The following is a 22,930-nucleotide window of genomic DNA, read 5'->3' as shown; positions in this document are numbered from 1 at the left end:
CATTTACCTTACCTCAGTATTAAGAACATTAAAATGGTGACCTAGCATGTCATAATCCTTGAACTTCGAGCCATCTTAAAAGTCTTGGTGGCAACAGAGCCTAACTTGAGTAGTGTGTTACAAAGGAGATTTGATGATACAATATTCTTACTGGCTTGTCTGCACACCCTTCCAACTAATACACATTTTATTACTTTGTTAAGAAACGTGTGTTTCCTTCTCCTGTTAGGCAAACCAACAAAAGTTATAGCTAGATATGTCACTGGTGTTACAGTTTGATGATTAGCTAAGATTTAACTCAGTGCACGGTATGACAGTAGGTGCTGTGTTATCTGAATCTGAAAATGCAGATTATCCATCAATTTTTATATACATAAAGACATATATAAACATGTGCATCTATTGATATGTGTATGTGTGTGTATACAGAGAGAGAGAGAGAGAGAGAGACATATATAAAAAATACTGACCTACCTTCATACTGCCTTCAAAGGGGTCATTTTGTTCTGTTGTCTTTAATTAGATCAACAGGATGGCTGATTCAGTGGGCTACAATGCACAACCACAAATGCAAAGAAAGTATCAGGACCATGTGGCTGGAGTGAAGGGAAGGATGGGATTAGCTCTTCTAGCCAACATGCAGGGTCAGGGCTGCTGAAGTCAATCAGGAAATCACACCTGCACAAGCCTATTTTCTGTTTGTGACACTTAAAAGCTTTCATGTAAACATACTCAAGCTATTAATATTTAGATTGTTTAATCTTAACCCTGAAGGTACTTTGTTAGTTTAAAATTTAAAAAAAACGGAAAAACCCCCAATTTAAAACAATTTCTGGGAATGTAAATTGCATGATTGATTGTACCAATCTCAAAATTAGCAATTAGTGAGTGTTGTAGTAGAGCTAGATAATAATAAAAAATTTAATTTAGTCCTAGTGGGATATCAATTTCTGAAGTGTCTTGGTGAAAATATATGGGGCCATTCATTGCAAAAGAAGTGTTTTTAAGCAATAACTGTTAAAACACAGGGCATTTCATGAAAATTAATTACTCACTGGAGGTTGGTGACATTCCCTGCATTTACTTTGGTCTGTGAATGCAAACCAGTATTTAATGCCCCACAAATGCCCAGTATCAAAGTGGCTGTTGCTACAGCACCTCTAAAAATGTGCAAATGTAGACATTTAAAAAAAAATTAAAAAGAGAAACAGATACAGGTTTCATTACACGTCAGACTACTAGGTAATGTAAAGCCTGCATCTGAACAAATCAAACAGGATTTTTTGAGACAATTCAGTTATTACATTATGCTCTCATTTTTAAATTCTATGTACATAGAGATTTTAAACAAAGTTTTTTAAAAATCTGTTCAGTGTGCTAAGCCATTCTTATAACAGTTGAAAATAACAATCTAAGCAATTTAGCATTCCTAAAAACTCCATTGATTTTATAAGAACTAGCCAGTCAGTGCTATTACAATCAGATTACTAGTAATGTTCTCATTGTATTTCAATTATTTTAAGTGTGGAATACAGCAGCTTTCCTATTAAAAATGAATTATTGTTCAAGGAAGTTCAAGACATAAATATGCTGCCATATCTGTATTGTTGTAATATTTGTATTCAGAACTAGAGGAAACTAAGTAACATGACTGTACTTTAAAAAGCTTACTTGCAGATTAATATTTTAGGACATTATTGGCAAAGAAATTGGATTTGTAATGCACTCATTAGGAGCATGATAATTGCAGGAAAACTACTTTAGAACCTGAAACCATTCTTTATTTGTAGGATTGTGGGTGATGTCCAATTTGTTAAGGTGTTCCTCTTGTCTGCTGACATGGCTTTTAGCTATTGTATGCAGCTGTTCTCAAAAGCTGATTCTGTTTGGCCTTTAAAAATCAGATACAAGTAACTGTGTACCAAATCCCTTTGCAAAGAACAGTTCTTTCCAGGCTGTTCTGAACAAACTTCCAACTAACACATGAGCAAAAAGTTCCTCAAAATAGGTCAAATGCTCAAACAGGTGCCCAGAGATGATCTGGAGATACTTAAAACTCGATTTAACAGGGTCTCGAGCAGCCTGACCTGACTTTGAAGTTGGCCCTTCTTAGAACAGGGGATTAGCCCAGATGACTTCCAGAAGTCCTTGCCAACTTAAATCACTCCATGATTCATGCATGGCATCTGGGTCTCCAAAAACTTTTGACATAGATGGTAGGCCCTAGTTTTCTTTTAAATACATTGGACTGATTTTTGTTGTGCTAGTCTGCTGGTGTGGCATGAAGATGGCATTACCAGTTCCTAATGATTATCTGCTGGAAGTTCTCTGCTAGCACAGAATTTTCTGCATGGGGAGGACAGATTCATTTTCGCATGAGGTAGCAAGTCTTGGTGACATAATTTAGTGTTCTTGGAATATATTAGCTTTCTATTTATGTTCTCTGAAAGAAGTGACTCCTCAGCCAGGATGTGACATGTATGGCTGTGTTGGGTTATGGCCATTTTTTCATAGTGGCCTCTTCTCGTTCGGTGCATTAGATGCATCTGAGAGTTGGGAACCTGGACTGTAGTTCAGTGTTTCTGCACCATACTTAAATAAACGCACCACAGCAAAATGCTTTACAAATGTAAATTAGCTTAACTTCAAACTCTTCTGAGTTTTTCATCTTTAGATGGGAAAGCTTGGTGCCAAAAGGATCGAATTGTTCCAGTTCATAGATGGGTTTGTTGTTACAACTCTGATTAGAACTGAAAAGTCTTGTTCTTGTCACTCTGCTAAATTGGTTTCTCTCTAATCCTAGACTAGTTTGAGGATAAATTGGTTTATATCTAATCAAGTCTAAGTCTGCTAACGGACAAATTCTGTCATTTGTACAATTCCATTGCAGTCCTGGAAACTAGGCATTTGTAATTGAGGTCATCATGTGGCACTTACTTAGAAAAGTATATGGAAAGAGTCATATGTATAGGAATCATAATATGAACACTGCCTGTGTGATGCTGTCAAAGAAATTGTGGGGACAGTGTATTCCTAACAAATTATTCTTCATTAATACAAAGGATCGGTTTCTAGTGTCATTGTCTGGTGAGTAGGAGGAGGAAACTTTCCAGCTTTACAGCCTTCCCCAGCTCGGCCTTCATCTTGCAGCATGAGCATGCATATTTCTGTCTCCTCTTCAAATCTGAAAAATTATATTAATGCTACATTTCTTACTCAAATACAAACTAATTAAGCATTACCATAGTGTATTTATCAGATTGGAGTTCTTGATTTCACTGTTTTGACCTGCAAACAAACTTCTGTTCCCTTTTCAAACTGTCATCAGTTAGTATCAACATTATGCAGCCCTGCACAGCTACACTCTGGAAACGTGGTGGAGGGACAAGATGGTGATTCTGGATAGATAGCTTTATGCAACAAGGAGTCTGGATGAGCTTTGGGTCATCATGCTCGATTTGCTGCAGGGGAGGGTTGAGGCCAGCCATTACACGGTAGGGTCTGTGCTGACCATTTAAAAAGAAAAGGGATAGTTTCTCCCAATAACCTTTAAGTACAAATGTGATGTAGTTCTCTTTCGATAAAGGTGTCTATGCTACTTTTGACACATAATTTCACAGCACTTCTGTGAAGTAGTTTTCCCTGCAAAATGAGAACAAGTGCAGAAAAAAAGACCTAATGGGGGCGGGGGGGGGGAAGGAATTACATAGAAAAGGGATGAGCAAGATACTTTCCCTTTTGCATTCTTGATTTCTGTTAATCGCCACATAGTCAAGGAGTTGGGTATTTACCTGGTTGAGTGCACAGGCTAGGTGAAAGTTGAGCAGTACTGTAATTAGGTCAGAGCTATCACAGCAGGCTGCTGAAGCGCACCATGGTGTTACTGTGTACGAGTCCGGTGTGCCTAGTCCGGTCCCTGGCACTGGTGCGTTTGAGGCTCTGGCACTGCTCCCTCCTGTGGCCACCGGTCACAGCAGCCTGGCTTCTGCTACCACTGGCTCCAGCTGCCAGGGAATCCAGCGGGGGAAAAAACCCCTTTTGCTGAGACCTGATGGCTCCACACTCTTCAAAAAAACTTGGTCAGTCTCGACTCCAATTTTTGGAGACAAATATAATGCTGATATTTCTTTTTTGGACGTTTAAAAAAAATCAGGTAGGTTTTCTCCAAGGTCAGATTATTTTTATTTTAGATTTCAGTAAAATGTGAATTCTGAAATGTTAAAACCAGAAGAAAAACTGAGGAGAGTGAACCAACAAATCTGGATGTATTTTTGACATACCAAAGCAAAACACTTTCTTTTTTCACTTCTCAAAAAAAAAAAAAATTTCTTTTTGCCTTGATGAAATTGATGAAATTTTTAATAGTATTTTTCCATGACATGTGAAAAAATGTTTCCTGATTCTATTAGCTTAGTCAGTGCTGACTTGCATAATAGCATCTTAACAACTGTGAAATAACTATCCTCTTTTTAGCTATAGATTTTGCATTTGGAAAGCTTATTCCTGAGCTATAAATAAAAGAGGATGAAAATACACAGTGAGCTTTTGGAAGCACTGAAGAGCCATATTTTTGGCCAATTCAAATCAGTGTACCTCTGCAGTTTTTATGCCAGCTGAGCACATGGTCAAACTTCTGCCTAGTCGTATTGACTTATTTTTTTAAGACTTCATCTATATAATCAGGTTTCAAAATTTAAAATGGACATCATTTGGTGTATATTTTTTAGTTTTCTAAAAGCAAGAAACCGCAAGATACCATCTTTAAAAAAAAAGGAGTACTTGAGTGCTTTGGTGGAGGATCCATTCAAAGTGAAAATATATTATTACATATATTAATGTAGAAATAATAGTTATTTGCTGAAATAAATACTTATTGGCCTGATATCTCTAACCTCCTTTAAATTTTGTTACTATTTGAAGCTGTTTAGAAAGAACACTTGTACTGCAAAAATTTGTGCTCTTTGTACAGAAGTACATTTACAGGATGGTTTTATGGCTTTGTACAGAAAGTGTGCTAGTATTTCCCTGTGACCTTTTATTTCAGAGTAAAGTCAAATGTCACTTGTAAAATCTTCAACTACATACAGTCTTAAAAAGTTGGTTATGTGATGATATTAAATTGTCTGTTTACCGTATTTTAGGGACTGACGTACATAATTTTATGTAGGAGGACCATTGACCTTAATGAGTAAAGCTTCGATGCATTCTGAAACAGCCAACATTTTGGTCTGTTAATCCAGGTTAGATTGATTCTGTATTTTAGGCCTGTACTTCGTACTCTTATGATGAGTTTACTTCATTTTAAGACTACATTATCTTGAACATCATCTGTGGGTATGAAATGAAATTAGCTGACTCTAAAATGAGAGTGGATTAAAAAAAACGAAATAGTGCTCTTTAATAATAAATTGTGCCTACTGCTGTACTCTACAAACTAGGCAACTTAGTTGTAAAAGTGCAGATGGACTAAAAATAATGATTCTGTCATCCTTTAATGAATAGAGGGTTTTCTTTGCATTTCTCTAAGGGGAGGTACGTGTGTCCATGTGTATGTGTGTGAGCTCTGGGGAAGACAATTGTCTGTGCCTGGTTTTGTCTTAAGGCAAAGTTATAAAAATTAAGACTTTGACAGATATCAGAGATTTCATCAACGTCCTTGTAAAGAGACCTGCAGCCTGAGACCAGGCTTTTTGAGTCATCAGAGAAGTTGTGTGAGCATGTACTTTCAGAATATAAGCCATGGAATCAGACCATGTTAACTTTAATTGTCTCTAGATGGAGACCCTCAGGTTCCTCCATTTAAGCATCAAAAGTGGGTTTAAATATTATGATTTTCACAACAAATGTCAGTTTTCAAATTCTACATGCTGTTGCAGAACTGTTCTCTTTCCTTGTCATTATTCCAGTCATGTGTAGTTACAATGGCTTATCTTAAAATAACACTGATGTAAAGCACCCAGTGCATTTCACAGTCATCATGTACGTAACTGGATTAGTGGAACGAAGGATGGAGACAAGGTCAAAAAGCTAGATTTTTCTTCCTTTTGAAATCAATGAGGTTTTTAAATTTTACTTCATTAAAAATCTATTGCCTTCTTCCAAGTGTCTTGGAATAATCAAAGTTTTATGTTGAGTTTTAACACTTCGAATGTAATTTTACTGTCTGTGTGCAAAAGTGAAGCACAGAGAGGTGCTCTCTCAGGTGCAGCAAATTCCTTCCTTTTTACTTGTGAGTGCTGGATGTAGACCAGACTAATGCTAATCCATAAACCCATTACTTTAGGGAGGGCAGTGTCTGTGAATCTGGGACATTTCCAGTCACTTTAAAGCCTCAAGATGGAGCATTCATCAGAAGATGGTGCCCATGCACCGTATACTTTATATCTTCTGAAAGGGGTTGCAAATTATGCCCTGCACTTGTAGGTGGCTTTTTTCTGCTCTTTGCAGTATTGCTTTTTCCTCTGAATCCCAGTAACTGATGGAAAATATTTCCACAGATGAAAAGGTCAGGACAGAATTTAGCCTTTACTTTCAAGTAAATGAAGTGTTGAAGGTTAGTGTGAGCTGAAGGTGAAGGGCTTTTGTTGTTTGCTTTTTTCTTACTTGACACTTATTAATGCTGGTTCTCTTTTAGAAAGCAGGTGATGAAGTGGACGTAATACTGTTGGGCAACAAGTGTGATAAGGAGTCAGAACGTGTAGTTCCAAAGCAGAAAGGAGAAAAGGTATTGATGACTGGTACTTTCTGTGGGTTCTCCTGAGTATCTTAATATGTGACTGTGAGCTGTTACACTGAAAATGATAAAAAGCTCCTGAATTCAAAAAATTCTATTAGGAATTGCTCCAGAAGAACAGTTGTGGAGTTCTGGAGTGGTTGGGGTTTTTTAACATATGAGCAGAGATGCATTAAGTAAGTCCTAGCTGATCTCTTTAGAATACCAATTTTTATTTTAAATGTTAAAATGTACCTTAAAAGTATTAGGCGTTACGACAGAAATCTTACATTTTGAATTAAAACTAAAAATATTTTAAAGTCTGCATTTTCAGAGTACTGTTTTAATGTGGAATTCTAAAATATAATGGATAATACATTGTGCATAGTTTTTTCTGGTATCTGATGTGCCCATCAATGATATTTTTGCTACAGTCTGACTATGAAGAACTATTCTGGCAGCCTGTGCGCTGTGATCTTCATTGTCTGTGAATAGCCCTAAATAATACTGGACAGATACATTTATGGAACATCCAGCTCCCCTAGTTCTAACTGTGTACATGTCGTACAGCTGAGACTGCAGTATAGTTTATACCTGCTGACCATGTGTAAGGGAAGAACTGGTGTTAAACGAGGAGTGAATCGGGCAGGATATCTTGTGTTTAAAGAAAAGAACACTGATAATTTTTTGCCAATTATATAATCCCAGGTTAGGGAACTTTAAAAAATAGCATCACATTTTCAACAGCATTATGAATAGAAATTTTTGAAAGTTCATTGTTCATATGCAAGGTACTTCCAATGTTAATGTAGTATCTGTGTACAAGGAATAAGGTTGCTGAAAAATACGTGTATACTCTGAAAGAATGCACTGTCAGAAATCTAGAGTAACTGGATGCATGTGCACAAGAGGGCAGTAGTAGGGTTTTGCATATGGTATTAACCATGACATTTTCTGTCATCTGTGTACTTAACCATGCAATCAAAATTTCTCTTAATGTAGTGGGTTTTCTTCAGAGACAAATCATTACCTCCTCAAAAATGAGTCTGCTTTCTAGATTTCTCCCATGTTTTGAGGGAAGGCAGCTCTTCAGTTATACTATTTCTTCTTTTAACATGATTTACAAACACTGAAGAATCTGACTGAACCAGCTGGATACAGTTTCCATTAGCAGAGAGAGAGCTAATAATTGTCTTCTCACTCCAAAGAAGAAAATGTCCATATTAAGAGGGGAAAATAGTTTAATACTAACTCTTCCACATAGTAATTCATACTTAGATATTTCATATTACCCTGTGATTATGAGCTCTAAGTATTGTTCTCTTCAGAGTCTTGCAGAGAAGACCCTAGATTTCCTGGGAATCTTACCTATGTTGGCATTTCTATAACAATCTGTCATAACTGAGTGGCCATCATTATGCCACTTTATAGACTAATTTAATGCTGAGAAATTTTTTGTTGTTGTTGTTTTCTTTTGTAATTATATAATTTTGATCACTCAGAAATCAATGTATTTAATTTTATCACTATGAAGTGTTTTCTTGTATTAGTAACTTTTTATTCACTCTGACAAAAGTTTGAACTCAACCTTCTTGGGCTCCTCCAAACCCACCCACCTCCCAATAACATTATCCTTTTCTCTGAAAAATAAATAAAAATGTTGAAGGCTCTATGACTTGGTAGAATGTGGCCATTTTTCTCCTATCAAATCTTTCTAACAGGAAGAGCCAAGTAAAACATTCTTCCTTTTTTTGCTTTTGCTGTCTTCATGTGCCTGACTTCAAAGCTGATTTTACAGGTACAATACAAATGAAAAAATACATTCTGCACAGTTCTAGGAATATTTCAGACACATCTCTCTGATTTCAACACTAAGAAATCATAGCAGCACTTTGCTAGGAAGTAGTATATTTTGAGTTAAAAGAAATGAACAACTGGAATTAAATTTCATCTTGGAAGAGATATTGGCATTACTTATTTTGTTATTGTAAGACATAAGCTTATTTCACTCAAGATCTCCAAACTGTTCTCAAGGATAATATAAAATAAAATTTCCCAGTAGCATAATTCCCATAGGTTTGTAAATGTATTTAGGTATTTTATTTATGGATCTATTCAGGATACTCCCAAAGGCAAAAAAAGGTAATTCTTTGAATGTGCCTTTCCAGTTTCTTTATGAGAGGGAGTAGCCAAAGCTGTTTTCATACTTCCAACTGCTTTAACACTGGACTGTTGTTTTTTTTTCCATCTAGCTACATTTTTAGAGGACTTGCTTGCCACAATACTTACCAGCATGCAAGGTGAATAGGAAAAATACATACATTAATCTTCTTTAACCAATATTGTGCACATAAGAGAAAATGGAAGTGCATTAATAGGTGTTGTAGGCAATGTAGTAACATAATAGAGAGGAGCTGAAGTACTCAAGGTTTTTTGATTTTATTTTATTTTTTCTTTTGCATTGGTCTTCATGGATGGAGCTTGCTCCCACAATTTTGCATGTACTGGCATGGTTTGGGAAGGAGCAGGTCAGCCAGCAGTGGGAAAGCATTGAATTAGAAACTGCTTAGGAAAGTTGGATGCATCTGTAGGCATGATGAAGTTCACCTAATTGTGCTAAAAGAGCTGGTCAGAGTGACTGGGGCCACTGCCAGTCAACTGAAAAATTATGGCGGTTAGGAGACATTCCTGTTGACTAGAAGGATGCCAGCATGACACCTGTCTTTAAAAAGGGCAAGTAAGAGGGTTCAGGGAACTGTACTCAGTCAACGTTGCTTCAGTCAGTGGGAGGATCGTGGAGCATGCTGTCATTAAATCCTTTTCCAAGGACATAAAGGACGCAAAGATAATCTGGAATAGTCAACAGTGGGCAAATTGTGCTTCACCATCCTGGTTGCCTTCTGTGATGCCAGGAAATGACTGTGTGGACAAGGGAATAGTGGTGATCGTGATACATCTTGAATTTAATAAGGCTTTTGTCACCCTTCCCATGGCATCCTCACTTGGAAGCTAGGAAATGAGGGCTGGACAAGTGTTCCATTAGCGGTACTAAAAATTGGCTGGACTACCAGAGGCAAAGGGTAGTGATCGAAGGCTGTGTGTCTGGTTGGTAGCTAGTGATGAGCAGAGTACATCGGGGTGTGTAGTGGGGCTCATGTTGTTCGACATCCTCATCAGTGATCTGGCTGATGATACAAGGAGATTTGCATGTGACATGAGGTTAAGGGGTGTGACTGGCACACCAAATGGGAGAACACCAATTCTGTGGGACCTTGGTAAACTTGAGAACTGAGCCGACAGGAACATCATGAAATTCAGTAAGAAGTGCAGAGTTTTACACCTGGGATAGAATAATCCCAGGCACGAGTCACTGCCCTGCTGCAAAGGACTGCCAGGTTTCAATGAACACCAGCTTGAATGTAAGTCAACAGTGTTCTCTCATTGCTTAAAAGCATGCTGGGCTACATTAGAAGGATAATGGGTGGTAGATCAGGGGAGATTACTATCCCCCCCTACTTAGTGCTGGCAAGGCCATGTGGAATATTGTGTCCAGCTTTGGCTCTCCCATTTCAAGAAGTGTGTTGAGAAACTGCAGGGAGTCCAGCAAATGGCTACAAAGATGACTGGAGTCTAGTACCAGTAATCCATGAGGAGAACTGACGAAGCTGGGTAAAGAGGCCAAGGAGCCTTGTTATAGGTCTACAGCAATTGAATTGTAGTTGAACGAATGACAGAAATAAACTCTTCTCGGTAGAGACAGACAAAAAAGCAAGGGGCAGCAGATGCAAGTCCTGGCTTGGGAGGTTCAGGTTGGAGGTAAGGACAACCAGTTGCAGTAGAAGGGTGATGTAGCCATGGAACAGAGTCCCATAAAGGTTGTAGAATCTTCATTGTTGGCAGATTTCGAGACTCAGGTAGGCAAAGCCATGGCTGACCCCATATTGTAGGGGTTAGTGGCAGTAGTCCCATTTCAAGTGGGGTTATATTTCCAAATTATTTCTGTGATTCCATGATTAAAACGGTTTGTCTTCATCAGAGTTTGTACATAGGTAGCCTCTAGGTGTCTGTTACATGACACAGGAAAGAAAAAAGGAATATTTAATAGTAGAATCTGTGTGTACTTTATAAGCTGCAAACCAATCTTCTCCACTTTATTGGCTGTATTTTTCTTTATGAACCATTATGCATCATTGTTTTGCATTGACTCTTGCCAATAGTCAAATGATCGTAACTTTCTGTAACAAGTTGCTGCAGTACCAAAACCAGTTCATAGCAGTCAGCTGGAGTTGCAGAATCCCTTATGAAGTAGTCCGTCTTAAGAAACGGTCCAGATCTCAACCTTTATTTTCAAAATCACATTTTCTTATAGCATTTTGGAAAAGAAACCATTTTGTTTACTTCGTTTTCTACCTTTGATATAATCTTTATTGTATTTTGACTAAATCTTTGAAGTCCAGTTCTTGTACCTTCATGCTCTGATTTCGGAATTTTTGTAAAGCATTGATTTGTTACTTCTAGAGCTCAGTGAAAACAAACATAACTGCCAACATTAAACTTTTTATCCTAATGGAGAGCCTTCCAAGTAAATCATTAAGTGGTTAGTAATTACAGGATTTTCTAGCCTGTAGGGTATTTTCTTTGCCTGTGATAGTCTTCTCCAGATGTGTACCGACAAAGGATCCATTGCAAAGGGAATAAATAGAGTCTCCCACTGTGTTTTTCTGGCAGATACTATTCTCACCTTGACCCCCTCCCTTGGGAGGCAATGATGCAACTGTTTTTCTCCATGTATTTAACTGTATAAATTAGAAAAAGTTTAGGAGATTAAAAAACTATTAATTTTGTTGTGGTTTTTTTTTTTTTTTTCCACATGCCAACATATCTCTAAGCTATCTGTAGGGGAAATACACTGGAAGTGAGAGAACATGAGTAAATTAAATAAAATCAACCAATGTAAAGCCTATGCTGCCCTTTTCTTCTAAGTATTTTCTCTCTTCTCCTATTACCATAATATATTTTCTCATACATATCTGTTCTTTGCTTGCCTATTATCTCTGTGCTTCTCTCTCCCTGGTAAAAAGGAGAATCTCTTTTTTATATTTCATCACTCCTCTTTTTCTACAGTTTTTGGTACATTTGTATCTATACTTTTCTGCCGGCACTCCATTAGTTTCCTCTAAATAATTGCCTAGGAGACAGTTCATTTTCCAAATAAATCAAAACATTGAGAACAGAGCCACTAGACTTTATTCTTCTTATTTACAAGTAAAGATATGTTAAAAAAGCTGTTCTGATGTAAAAATTTAGGAAGAATGTTTTAAGAGTTACCTGAAATATATAAACTGAGGATGAATATAAGAGTACTTTACTGAGCTGACATTTACTTAGTCAGTGTTTATATAGCATGTTAGAAGCTGTCAGAACACCTCTCTATCTCTTGCTATTAGTATCAGGAAGTTGTTTTTTTTCCTGAAGACTATTCATCCCATTGCCTACATTTGTATTTCAGCTTGCTTGGGAACATGGAATACCCTTTTTTGAAACCAGTGCTAAAGATAATGTGAACATTGAGGATGCATTCTCAGTCTTGACTAAGGAAATACTGGAAAAGGTAGGCTCCTTTTCTGAATAGAAAGAAAACGGGAGATTTTTCTTAACAGATTGGGTAAACAAGGTTGTAAATACAGAAGGCATTTAGCAAAGCACAGCCAGTGCTGTTTTTGCATTATGGAGTTAATATTTTGGGGGGATCCTGTAGCTGTAGACATAACAGAGGAGGAACGTGGGGGAGAAGAATTGTGGGAGAAGAGAACAACAGAAGAGGGGAGCAGGTAAAATACACTTCAGAGAGAAGGTGAAAATTCAGGAAAACTGCATTTGTGGCTTTCCTTCCCATGCTTTTCTTCAAGGGAGAGGTTAAGAGCTCCAGAGTAGCCCCAATTCCGTGCCAGGAAGATTCCTTTTTCCTGTAGGTTTCTGCAGAAAATGCACACTGTGAAGATGTTGCATGCTGATGGAATGAGCGGATCTGTTATGTTCAGCAATCAAATGTTTTATCCAAACTTCATAGCTGTTTGTTTGGATGATTTATGCTAGTGCTTTTGAAGTTATTAGGACCTAAAGATTTGAGTTAATTAGTGGTAGAATCAACACTGTAGCTGTCAGAGTCAGCATCTCTAACTACTTCGAGTGTGTTGGCTTAAAGGTCCTTACTCCTCAGAGTTGCAATACTTTTGTAGGATTGAATTATTGTTAATTAGCTCTGAGAATGTTTTGCATCGCAATTTATTTTTAGACAGGAGGATATTATTTTAGACATTAATGGATGTTCTTCATGCAATGCATTATCATTGCCATTCATCACCAATATTAGTTATACAAAACTAACCTTCCATTCCGAATACTATTGAAGTCATAATAAAGATAAATGAGCAAAATTACTGACAAAGTCACAAGTTGCAGTGTTTTGATTAAGTAGCCATAGGGGATGGTCAGAATAATAGCTCAGGGTTGGATGGCTTCTAAATCAAGGTCCTGTCGTATTATGCAGTAACACAAGCTGTAGTTGGTTATTTTGGAGGAGGGAAAAAAAAAGAAGAAAAGCTTTTGATTCCTTTAGCATGAAAATGAAGCTCAGCAACTCAACAGTCAAATATCATTTAGAACAGGAGGATAATGGCAGGTCCTTGAATAGTCAGCAGAAAGTCTCAAATAAGATAACTCTGATTTTCTTGTAAGTGAAAAAGACATTGTCTACTGTAAATAGAGAATATATTTGTTGTTATGAAGCATGAAAACCACAAAACAACAGCTATGATCATAACTGCTGCAAAGACAAATATCTGTGAAGCAAGCATTTCTGCACAGTGCGTGTGGGCAAGATCCGAGAAAATTCTCTGCAGCGTGCAGAAATGATGTTTGGATATTTCTCACATTAAGATTGCCTGCATTTATTTTACTTTAAGTGGAACTTTACTATTCCTACTCATCTTCATGAAAATTCATGGGTTTTGTAGTATGGACATGCAAACAAATTCAGACCGTGTTGAAAATGTTACACTGCTGCATGGCTTTAATTAGAACTGCTTGAGAATACAGTTGTACACTGCGTGCATGCATGTGTGTTTGGAAAAATATGTCCGTGACAATTTGTCAAGTTTGTCTGTAGTAACATTTCACCTTATCTAGAAATGTTTGCAATCTCTGATGGGGCAACACGTACCGTTACTTTGGTGTATAATTTGCCATTTTTGGTGAAATGCAATTGTTGATTTAAACAAGGACTCCTTTAGCCCGATTGGTTTTGCCACTGGCCTGATAAGATAGAGTTCACAGTAAAAAAAATAAATCTACCATACAGTTTCATCATGGTTTTCAGGTTCGACAAAATAATTTGCTTGTTCACAAAACTGTGAAACTGAATGTAGTACTTGAATTTTAACTTCCTCTAACTGATGAAATTTTGGAGAAGGGAAAATGCAGTAGGAAGTGTGACTAGCAGCTGTGAAAAATGACATGATAGATGCCAGTCTGAGATCACTTCAGTCATACATCCATTCTGTAGTGGTAAAATATGTACTTACTGATTGTAAAAAGGAGATACAGCTTTGCACAATGTTTTGGCCCAGGACACCTATGTCTGAGGTAGCAGGATATTGAGCCTCCCTTACTTCTGCAGTAGGACCGCCTGTCCCAGACTGATGAGATGCTTCAGTGGAAGCATGTCATTGGTTTACCAGTCCCACAGAGGAAACTTGGTTTAAAGAACTCCCTGAAAAAGTGTGTTATGGCCATGCTTTTGAGAAGTATGTGGAGGTCATTCAGAAGTAAGATAGATAGGCAGGGCAGGCTGGCAGGTAGTAGACCATTTTGAGATGCACTGCACTAGGCTGTATTAATACGAGGAAGTCTAGGATTTTTTATATACATTCTTGTTCACCATCTACTACAGGCATTTCTTTATTAACTAAATCTACAGAAAACACTCTGTAGATGAGGAAGATCAATGTCCGGAGTTACAGAGCTCATACAGAAGTAATGAGCTGCTTGATTCTCTTGAAATTTAGAACAAGTTGTGGTTCAGTGGAGGACTGGGGAAAAAACCCCACATTAAAATGTGTCAGACAAAAAAAAATCACCACACCAAAACCCCCCAAGTTTGTATTGTCATTATTTTGTGCTGCATTTTCCTATCTCTTATTTTGTGATTTTACTTGTAGTGGGCTTAAGGGAGAGAGAAGACTTCTGTATCTCAGTGATTCAGATAACTAAAGCACTGCTTGACCTTTCAGATATTTACCATCTCAGCCATTCTCTGCTGGGTCTCAGTCCTACAGCTCTAATTTACATGGGTAGTCTCATTAAAATAATCAGATGTTATTTGTCAGCTCACATTGGTAACAGCTAAGGAGTCATGCCGTATTTTTGAGAACTCAACGATTTTCAGACCCAATCAGTTGATAATAACTGATTTGATTGTATTCAAAAGGCTGCAGTGGAAATGAATGTTAATGACAGCTTATTCCAGAGGTTTGCTTAGACATGTTGACAAATAACAACAGTATTTTATTTATTCACAATTCTTATGAGTCTCAGATATGCCTAAACCTGTTCATTAATAGATGGCAGCTGTTCCTTAACAATGCTTCTGGTTGCCAGTGAACTATTAGTACTTGTGAGTCAGTCCCCAAAAAAACAATCAAAACCAAAAAATACCACCCAGAATGCAGTTAGTATTTGCACTTTTGTGTTGTTTGGTTTCATGGCTTGATGACTAGTACTCTTCTCAACTAGCTTTTAAAAAAAATATTAAAGCCTTCATATTTCTGTCTTTGTGGGTGTGGTGGTTGGTATTTTTCTAAACTAGGAGCAGAAGGAGGGAAACTGTATTAAAAAAAAAAAAAAAAGAAAAAAAGAGGTTTTTCCCTTTTCTGGGAACTTAAGTTCTGTGTACCTCCAAAGAGTGATTGACTACTAAGATTATTTTAATATATTATTAAATAAACATATAACTGCTGAGCAGAGAACAGTCAAAATCCATTTAAGACCTTGCCCTGTGCTGTTGAGAGTAACATTTAATATTTAACAGCTGGATGTCATTTGAGATGAACATTTGGAAGTAGCAGGCCTCAATTCTGTCCTTCCTTCATCTCTTTACCTTCCTTTCCTATGGCAACAAGATTTTTGAGGTTACACTGTGTGTCCTATTCTTTTGCTCGTAAAGTACCTTTGGAACTTGCTCACTGATTTTATACAAATGTGAGAGGTCAAACTAAAAGATAATTAAGCTCCTAAGAAGTTCCATGAAAATAAGGTGCTGGCTGGAGGAGAGGCAGAGTACTCTGCAGAAGGAAAGTCTTCAGTGTTAGTTCATACAGTATGAGACAGAGATGACCACACAGAGACTGAAAAATGCTTCACCCAGCCACTCCAGCTGGAGCTTGCATCACGGATATCAAATTTAATTCACTTCAAGATCCAAATCCATAGGAAATCGGATTTCATTATTGCCAAGCTTCATGGAATTGTTAGTTTGTCCAAAAGATCCTTGTGTCTCCAGCAGTGCACATTCAGTGTTTATTATCCTCAGTCATGCATGGAGCCCCAGGCTTTATTTGCCCTTTATTTATCTTGTACTGACCACAGAATATTAATTTCTTCATGAGGTTTTTCATAATGCTCGTAATGCTGTATTTTAGATCTATTTTAGATTTTTATCTTCATAACATTCTTAGTAACATTAGGTAGTATACTCAGCATTGCACACATGGGAACTAAGGTAGAGAGATTAAAGCAAAGAAGATAAATGGTACCAACTCAGTGCTGGTGTAAAGTAGGGCATAATTTTACTACAGTATCTTGTTTAATTAAAAAAAAGTCTGTTCTAGACATTGAATGACTCAGATATTCTTCTGGAAACAGTAGCATATAATTAGGTCATGTAAATCAAAACTTAATCATAATGTTTGAATATAGGGCTTGAGATTCATGTCGGTGTTCAACCTTAGCCAGCTAAAATTTCCATGACTGGTCTGGTGTGGTTGTCTATTCAATGGAAAGAGATGCATCTTTTTAGGATAAAATTGTGTCCTGGAGGTGCATTTCCCCATTGATTATACAGTACTCCATATCTCAGCCTATATGGTTTCATATGATTAAAGTTAAATAAATTAAACTCCAGGAGACCAAAGGAATGTTACACACTTGACTTGCTACTGGCATTTGCTGCTTCTGCAAGATCCTGACTTTGAAGCCTGATTGCTAGGGCTTTTGAGGTGGAACTATATTAATACTTACACAGACGATCTGTAGAGTTGAGGAACCTTAGGGTAACACCACAGCTGTCTTCTCAAGTTTGTGAAATAACTTAATTGCAGTAGAGCATTGTTATAGTCTCCATGGTATTAACAGATGAAGGAGGTAGAGACCCCCACTTTGCCAGTGGGTTAGATGTGTTTTAGACATTGTGGAATAGCAGGATTTAGGAGTAAGGACTACATCCCCATTTCTTGAGGAGGGTGCTCCGCAACAGTTAGATCCTGCTGTGCCTGACCCCACTCCTTCTCCTGTTCCTGTTCTTCTCCCCCCCAGTGACTGCTTTCCCTGTTAATTATATCCCTAGCTCTTGCTTGATTCTGCTTGTGGCCTGTCCTGCCCATTCCTGTTGCGAGAGGACTGTCTTGCATTTTGAAGAGGTAATTTCAACTCTAGAATTATGGAATTTAGGGAAAATACAGGTCAAGAAAATGGCAGGACTGATCTTAATAATCAAGCTCTCTCTACTGATAGTTCAGGTGTGGAAGTCACATGAACTTGGTTGCAGAAGATCTGCTGCCATGCTTTGCCAATCTTTCTGAACTATCACTGTTAAATATACACAAAATGATTGTGGTCATTAACTATGATAATTTTGTCATTGGAGAGAATAAAAATGGCTGGAATTTCAAGAAGTTATAAATAATAGGAACTTCAGTTACAGTCCCTTCTGCTTGTTTCCCTAAAGCCCATAGTTACCTTACAGGCACTCCAGATCTGCCTTTGATGGGGGCATTGAAATACATAGAGTAAAATTCTTCCAAACCCAGAGTGAACCCCACCTCCAAAATAACTAAAATAGTATCAAAATACCAAGAAGTGGTGCCAGAGTAGGTGAATCCAATTTGGTATGACACTGCTAATCTGAGCAGTTTTCCAGCAAGGAAAGGACAGCTGATCTTAACTAAGATTTATAAATTTACTCCATTAGAAGCCATTCAAAGAGCTTCCCTTATTTTTTTTTATGATATTTCCCTTTGTATACCAGCTTAGCTCTCTTTTCCTGATAGAAAAAAAAGAAAGGGGAAGGGGGGGGGGGGGGGGTAGCAAAAACCATTTGGAATCTCAGCCATCTCATCACAATTCCTGTGTCTACAAGTTATCTATCTGTTGCATGCCAGTGATGCAAACTCTGCTTAGAGCTGGGGAGGAGAGACAGCCAGCTGTAGAGACCCGTCTGTTTATCCTGTCTGATTTTCTCCACTGATTCTGCAGGAAGCTTAAAACCAGCTTAAACAGATGCTTACCTATTAGGTAAGACATGTCTCCTGTGCTATTTAACAGGAAAAACTAGTATTTGATAGCAGGAAGTTTGAACATCTTAACTAAAAGCACTGCATGGTGCAGCAGTATCTATGTCTGTGGTGGTATTTTCAACACCCCACTTTGCCCAAGATGCTGAAGTGGAAACTTGAGCTTCTTGGTACCATTTTGGTTCTTCTCACATTTTCACAGTTTTCTGCTGTTTGTTGGCTGGCTTGTCAAGGAGTGAGTTCTAACAGGCTAAGCTGAAATGGGAGCTGGAATTGTTAGTGTTCAGGGAGCCCTGAAGAGGAATGCTGTCTGCCTTGTTCTCACAGGTGGGAGAGATTTACATACCTCCCTGCTGTAATTTCAGGAGAGGAGAGTGCCCCACCTCTTCCACAGCTTGGCTGCAGTTGAGCACTATGGTGGATTGCTTGATCGTTCTTTCAGTGCTTTATGCAGGACTCATAGTATCTCTTCAGGTTATGAATGTGCACTTTTTAAATATGTGTATAGCACATTTACTTAAATGAATCCCAGGCCCTTATTTGCTTGATGAAGATCCTGTATGAAATAGTCTTATCAAACTGAAGTGATTTTCAAAGTCCTCAACTTTTAAATGGCTTTTAAAACAAACTATTGCCTTTTCTTTATTTGTGGAAAGGTGGTTCTTGTTTTTCTGTCCTGGCTAATTTTTTGATGAACTACTATCAGATAATGATTTTACAGATTATACGAACCATTTCATTGTCAAATAGGTTTCACCATTCTTAATCACTTACAGTACTGAGGATCCTTGCTAAGGATACATAGAACAGCTTACTTGCCACACAAAAGTAGTATTAAGTAGTAAAATAATTGCAATTTAGCATCTTCACTGTTTAAGGAACATGCAAGTTTCTCTCCTTCAACTGAAAGCATGAAGTTAGATGTAACCTGCAACACTTTCAAATTACCTGTTTCCTCTAAAGTTAAGTAAGTGAAACCTGAATTCTGAAATTGTTTAAACAGGGATTTTTCTAGAACTCATTTACTACTTCAACTGAATTTTTTTCTTCTGAAGAAAAAGCAGGGATGAAACAAAGCCTATGTCCTTCGTCTATGTCCACAATAATCAATGCTTAGTGTTATTTCTTAGTCTCAGAGTTAATTTAAATTTCTTATTGTACCATTATCTTCCAAAGCTCCCCCCCCCACCCCTCAGAATCTTATCTCTAAACCAGAGCGATGTCTTGTTCCTTGAGATGACAAGGTTATAGTTGTGTACTTTTGATTCTGCCTTTCTCCCTCTCTTAAAAAGGTCTTCATACTTTACACTTACTGTCTACACTTGAAGACTATCGAATACTGTCTCCACCTAACACAAATCATGATGGCTAATGTCTGCACCTTACGCAACTGTGTGAAAAATTAAAACAAGTCAGAAGTTATGAAGCTGCATGTTGGAATTTGAGCAAACTCTCAAGGGTAATAAAAATGTTATGCTCTATTGGTTCTTGTCACTCCAACAAAAAAAACAAGTAAAAGTGCACATGCTGTATCTCTTCATATATGATTTATATGTGACTAATGACAAGTAATTCCTAAAATCAGTAAGTCACAGTCTTCCAGTACCCTAGAGTCAGAACAATAAGTGTTAATAATTTTATTGATGACATCTTTGGCATCCACCCTGAGGTTTAGACACGACGATACTTTTCCTGCCCTCTGCTCCTGCCTCTATCCGTCACTTCTGATCCCTTCCCAGGTGTTTCATCTTCTTGTCCAGCAGCACGCACTGTAGAAGCTTCCCTGGGTCCCTGCAGCCCCAGGGAGGAATGGGCTCAGCTGCCCTCTTCATGGGGGTGGCCCTGGCACAGGCTAACCAGCACACTAGAAGAGCTAAAACCATGGCTACAGAAGGAAAAAGGAAACAAATTTCATGCATCTTCCTCAGAATTTTAGGTAGCATTAAATATTCTCAGCCAAGGAGGCATAAGGCTTATTGTAACATGGGGGAACCTTTTATTTTCTCCTTGTTTTGATTCAGCTGAGTAATTTCAGGTGAACCTTTCTGGATGTCCTCAATGTTCAACGACCCTGTGACATTGCATGTGTAAGTTCTCAGTTCTGAATCATGATAAGCATTATACTAGATGATGCCTTTTTTTCCTCCTCTTCTTTTTTTTTTTTTTCCGTGTGCTTTGAATTTCACGAATTCCAGCTTAGATAGCTGGAAGCTTCTCTTTATTGTCAGAAATGGTTGTTTATGGCTGTTGGGTTTGGTTTGAGAGAGGAATGTGGTGAATCCAGTGGTTGCACTTACTTCTCTGTGTATCATTACATACTTGGTAAACCTGCCAAGAAGCAGGCAGGAGAATGGCAAGTAGCGAAGTTAGGACTTTTTTTTTTCTAGGCAAGTGACAATATTCTCTATGTCTTTGTGCCTCAGTTCAGGGTTCAGTGTTCATAGTTTTAGAGTACAAGATTGCAACATGTACTCATACTGTATTGCACAACTGGGTTTGATTGTTTCTCTGGTCAGCACTAATTATCTAGTTGAGTTTATTGCTGAAAGGAAGAGTCCTGGTTTTACTGATTTTTATTTTTTTTTTAAAATCTGCTTTTGCAATCAGTACATAAATGTTTTACAAGGGCAGAGTGCTATTTTGATAGTTTATCTTTATAAAGACTGAGTTGTTCTCATTTGGGGATATTCCTGGTTATTAAACTAAGGCAAGAAAATAGAGAATTTTATTGAATTTCACAAAATAAGTTAACATCCTTTATAACAATTAATAATCTGTCTTTTTTTAATGGGTACTGATGTTCTATATTTCCCTATTCCTTTCAACTGGATTTTTACACCCCATGCTCAATACTTCAAAGATCAGTGTACTTAACTGCAAATTAGTGAAAATTGGTGTAGTCAAAAGAAGGACCTTTGCATCTAGAACAATTCATGTGAGTAAAGATTTACAGGATCAGTTCATATGGTTTGTAGTGTCTCTTCAAAAGACACTTTCTATCATCTGTCACCTTCAGAGTTAGGAGAGATGTTTGAGGCAGCTAGAGAATGTAAATATACAAAGCTGGGACTTGCATGGGCATCAGTTTCCATCTAATTTATTAGAAAACTAATCTTTAATTAAATATTCAAAGGAAAAATATATCCAGGGACCCACCAAATCTTTTACATATTAAAATAAGTGACAATTCAAGCTTTTCAACTGTTGTGTTCTAGTTACTTAAGTGTTTGCTTTTGTTTGTTTTACAGAAATCCTGTGTATTATATGACTTAGATGTTGTGGCTCTAAATGAAAGTAAGAAGAGAACCTGCTGTGCATTCTGAAATACTGTTTTCTTATTCCATTTTCTCTTCAGAAAACATTAACTATTGCAAAGCAACATGTAAGATTTTAAAAGTGAGCCTGTAATCCCAAAACACAGTATTTACGCATCCTTTGTTTTACACAAACTTTGTTGCCAAATGTTTTGATATGTTTATATTATAGTTTCATATTTTTACTGTGAAGTTAAAACAATTATCTGACTTTGGAATTATTAGATGCGTCACAGGATGACTGCATTTGCATACAAATGTTTGCAGGAATGAAATCTAAGTGTATTAATTTGCTTTTATTAAAAAAAAATCCTGACTTTTTTTTTCTGTGTTACTTATACCAGATTTGTAACGTAATGAACATTGACATTATTACAGAGGCAGCCTTCTGAGCCTTCTGATATATGAAATCACTTATGCTATCCCCCAGATAACACCTCTTTAAGTAGCTGACATTTACTGCAGTCCCCCAAGTTAATTTTCTGGGAATTTTTCACTTTGTTTCTTTCATATCCATTTCAGAAACATATGTGTTACTTGAATACCCTTAAACAGGGAAGCTGCAAAGTTTAGGGCTGAGATAAAAGAATAAGCCATGTACAAGATCAGTATGTTACTGAACCTCCCTTAGAAGGCAGAAAACATGGAACAACAGAATGCATCCAGTAATAATTATCTTGCTAATATAAGCTTTTATCATTCTATAAAATAATTCACACAGGTGTTAGCAGCATACCTGCATTTTCAAATGTTCCTTCTGTCATAAATGATCACAATATTAAAAAGGTATGCAGTTCTTGTTTGATATTGTGAGATATTTATGTTATTTTCTTAAAGTATAAATACATCAGGTATCTGGTTCTGATCATTTAGATCTGTTTTATGCTGGTATGTAGTATCTTTAATTTCAGTGGAGGATATCAGATTTTATTTAAATTTAAATGAGGGCAGAATCAGGATGCCAGTTTCTTTTTCTTTAATCAAAAGCAAAGAGAACACAAATCAAACCTGCAGGACACACACAAAGCAAACACAAGTTGGGAAATCTGAAGAATCATGAGGATTATATTGTCTTTTTATTAATTTTTTTTTTTTTTGCCTGGGAGATGTGGTTCTTGTTGATAATTAAATTTAATTGTTTTATCACCATTTGTGAATGAATAATACTACTGTGCAAAACTGTTGTGAGCTATCCCAGCACATCCTGAACAACTAACTCCACTGGCTTATTGTTCTGGAATGTTGCTACACTCCTGAAATAAGTCTGCTTCTTTTTTGAGGGCTGTTTGTGGATTGTCATAATATCAAATTATTATTAAATTTCATATTGAGACAAT

General features: G+C 37.2%; 1 protein-coding gene across 1 annotated transcript in view; it reads left to right on the top strand.

The window, feature by feature from the left end:
- LOC126050187 (ras-related protein Rab-10-like) overlaps positions 1-21,909 on the top strand; it is a 32,570-nt gene extending 10,661 nt beyond the window's left edge. The window contains 3 exon segments of the mRNA XM_049827761.1: positions 6,635-6,724; positions 12,222-12,323; positions 21,528-21,909. Coding sequence (XP_049683718.1) covers positions 6,635-6,724; positions 12,222-12,323; positions 21,528-21,602 — 267 coding nt within the window. The 3' untranslated portion in view covers positions 21,603-21,909.
- The last annotated feature ends 1,021 nt before the right edge of the window (positions 21,910-22,930 follow it).

The sequence above is a fragment of the Accipiter gentilis genome, chromosome 2 (assembly GCF_929443795.1).
Source record: "Accipiter gentilis chromosome 2, bAccGen1.1, whole genome shotgun sequence".
In the NCBI taxonomy this organism is placed as follows: domain Eukaryota; kingdom Metazoa; phylum Chordata; class Aves; order Accipitriformes; family Accipitridae; genus Astur; species Astur gentilis.
The sequence above is the reverse complement of the archived record's forward strand: the minus strand, read 5'-3'. Positions and strand labels throughout refer to the sequence as shown.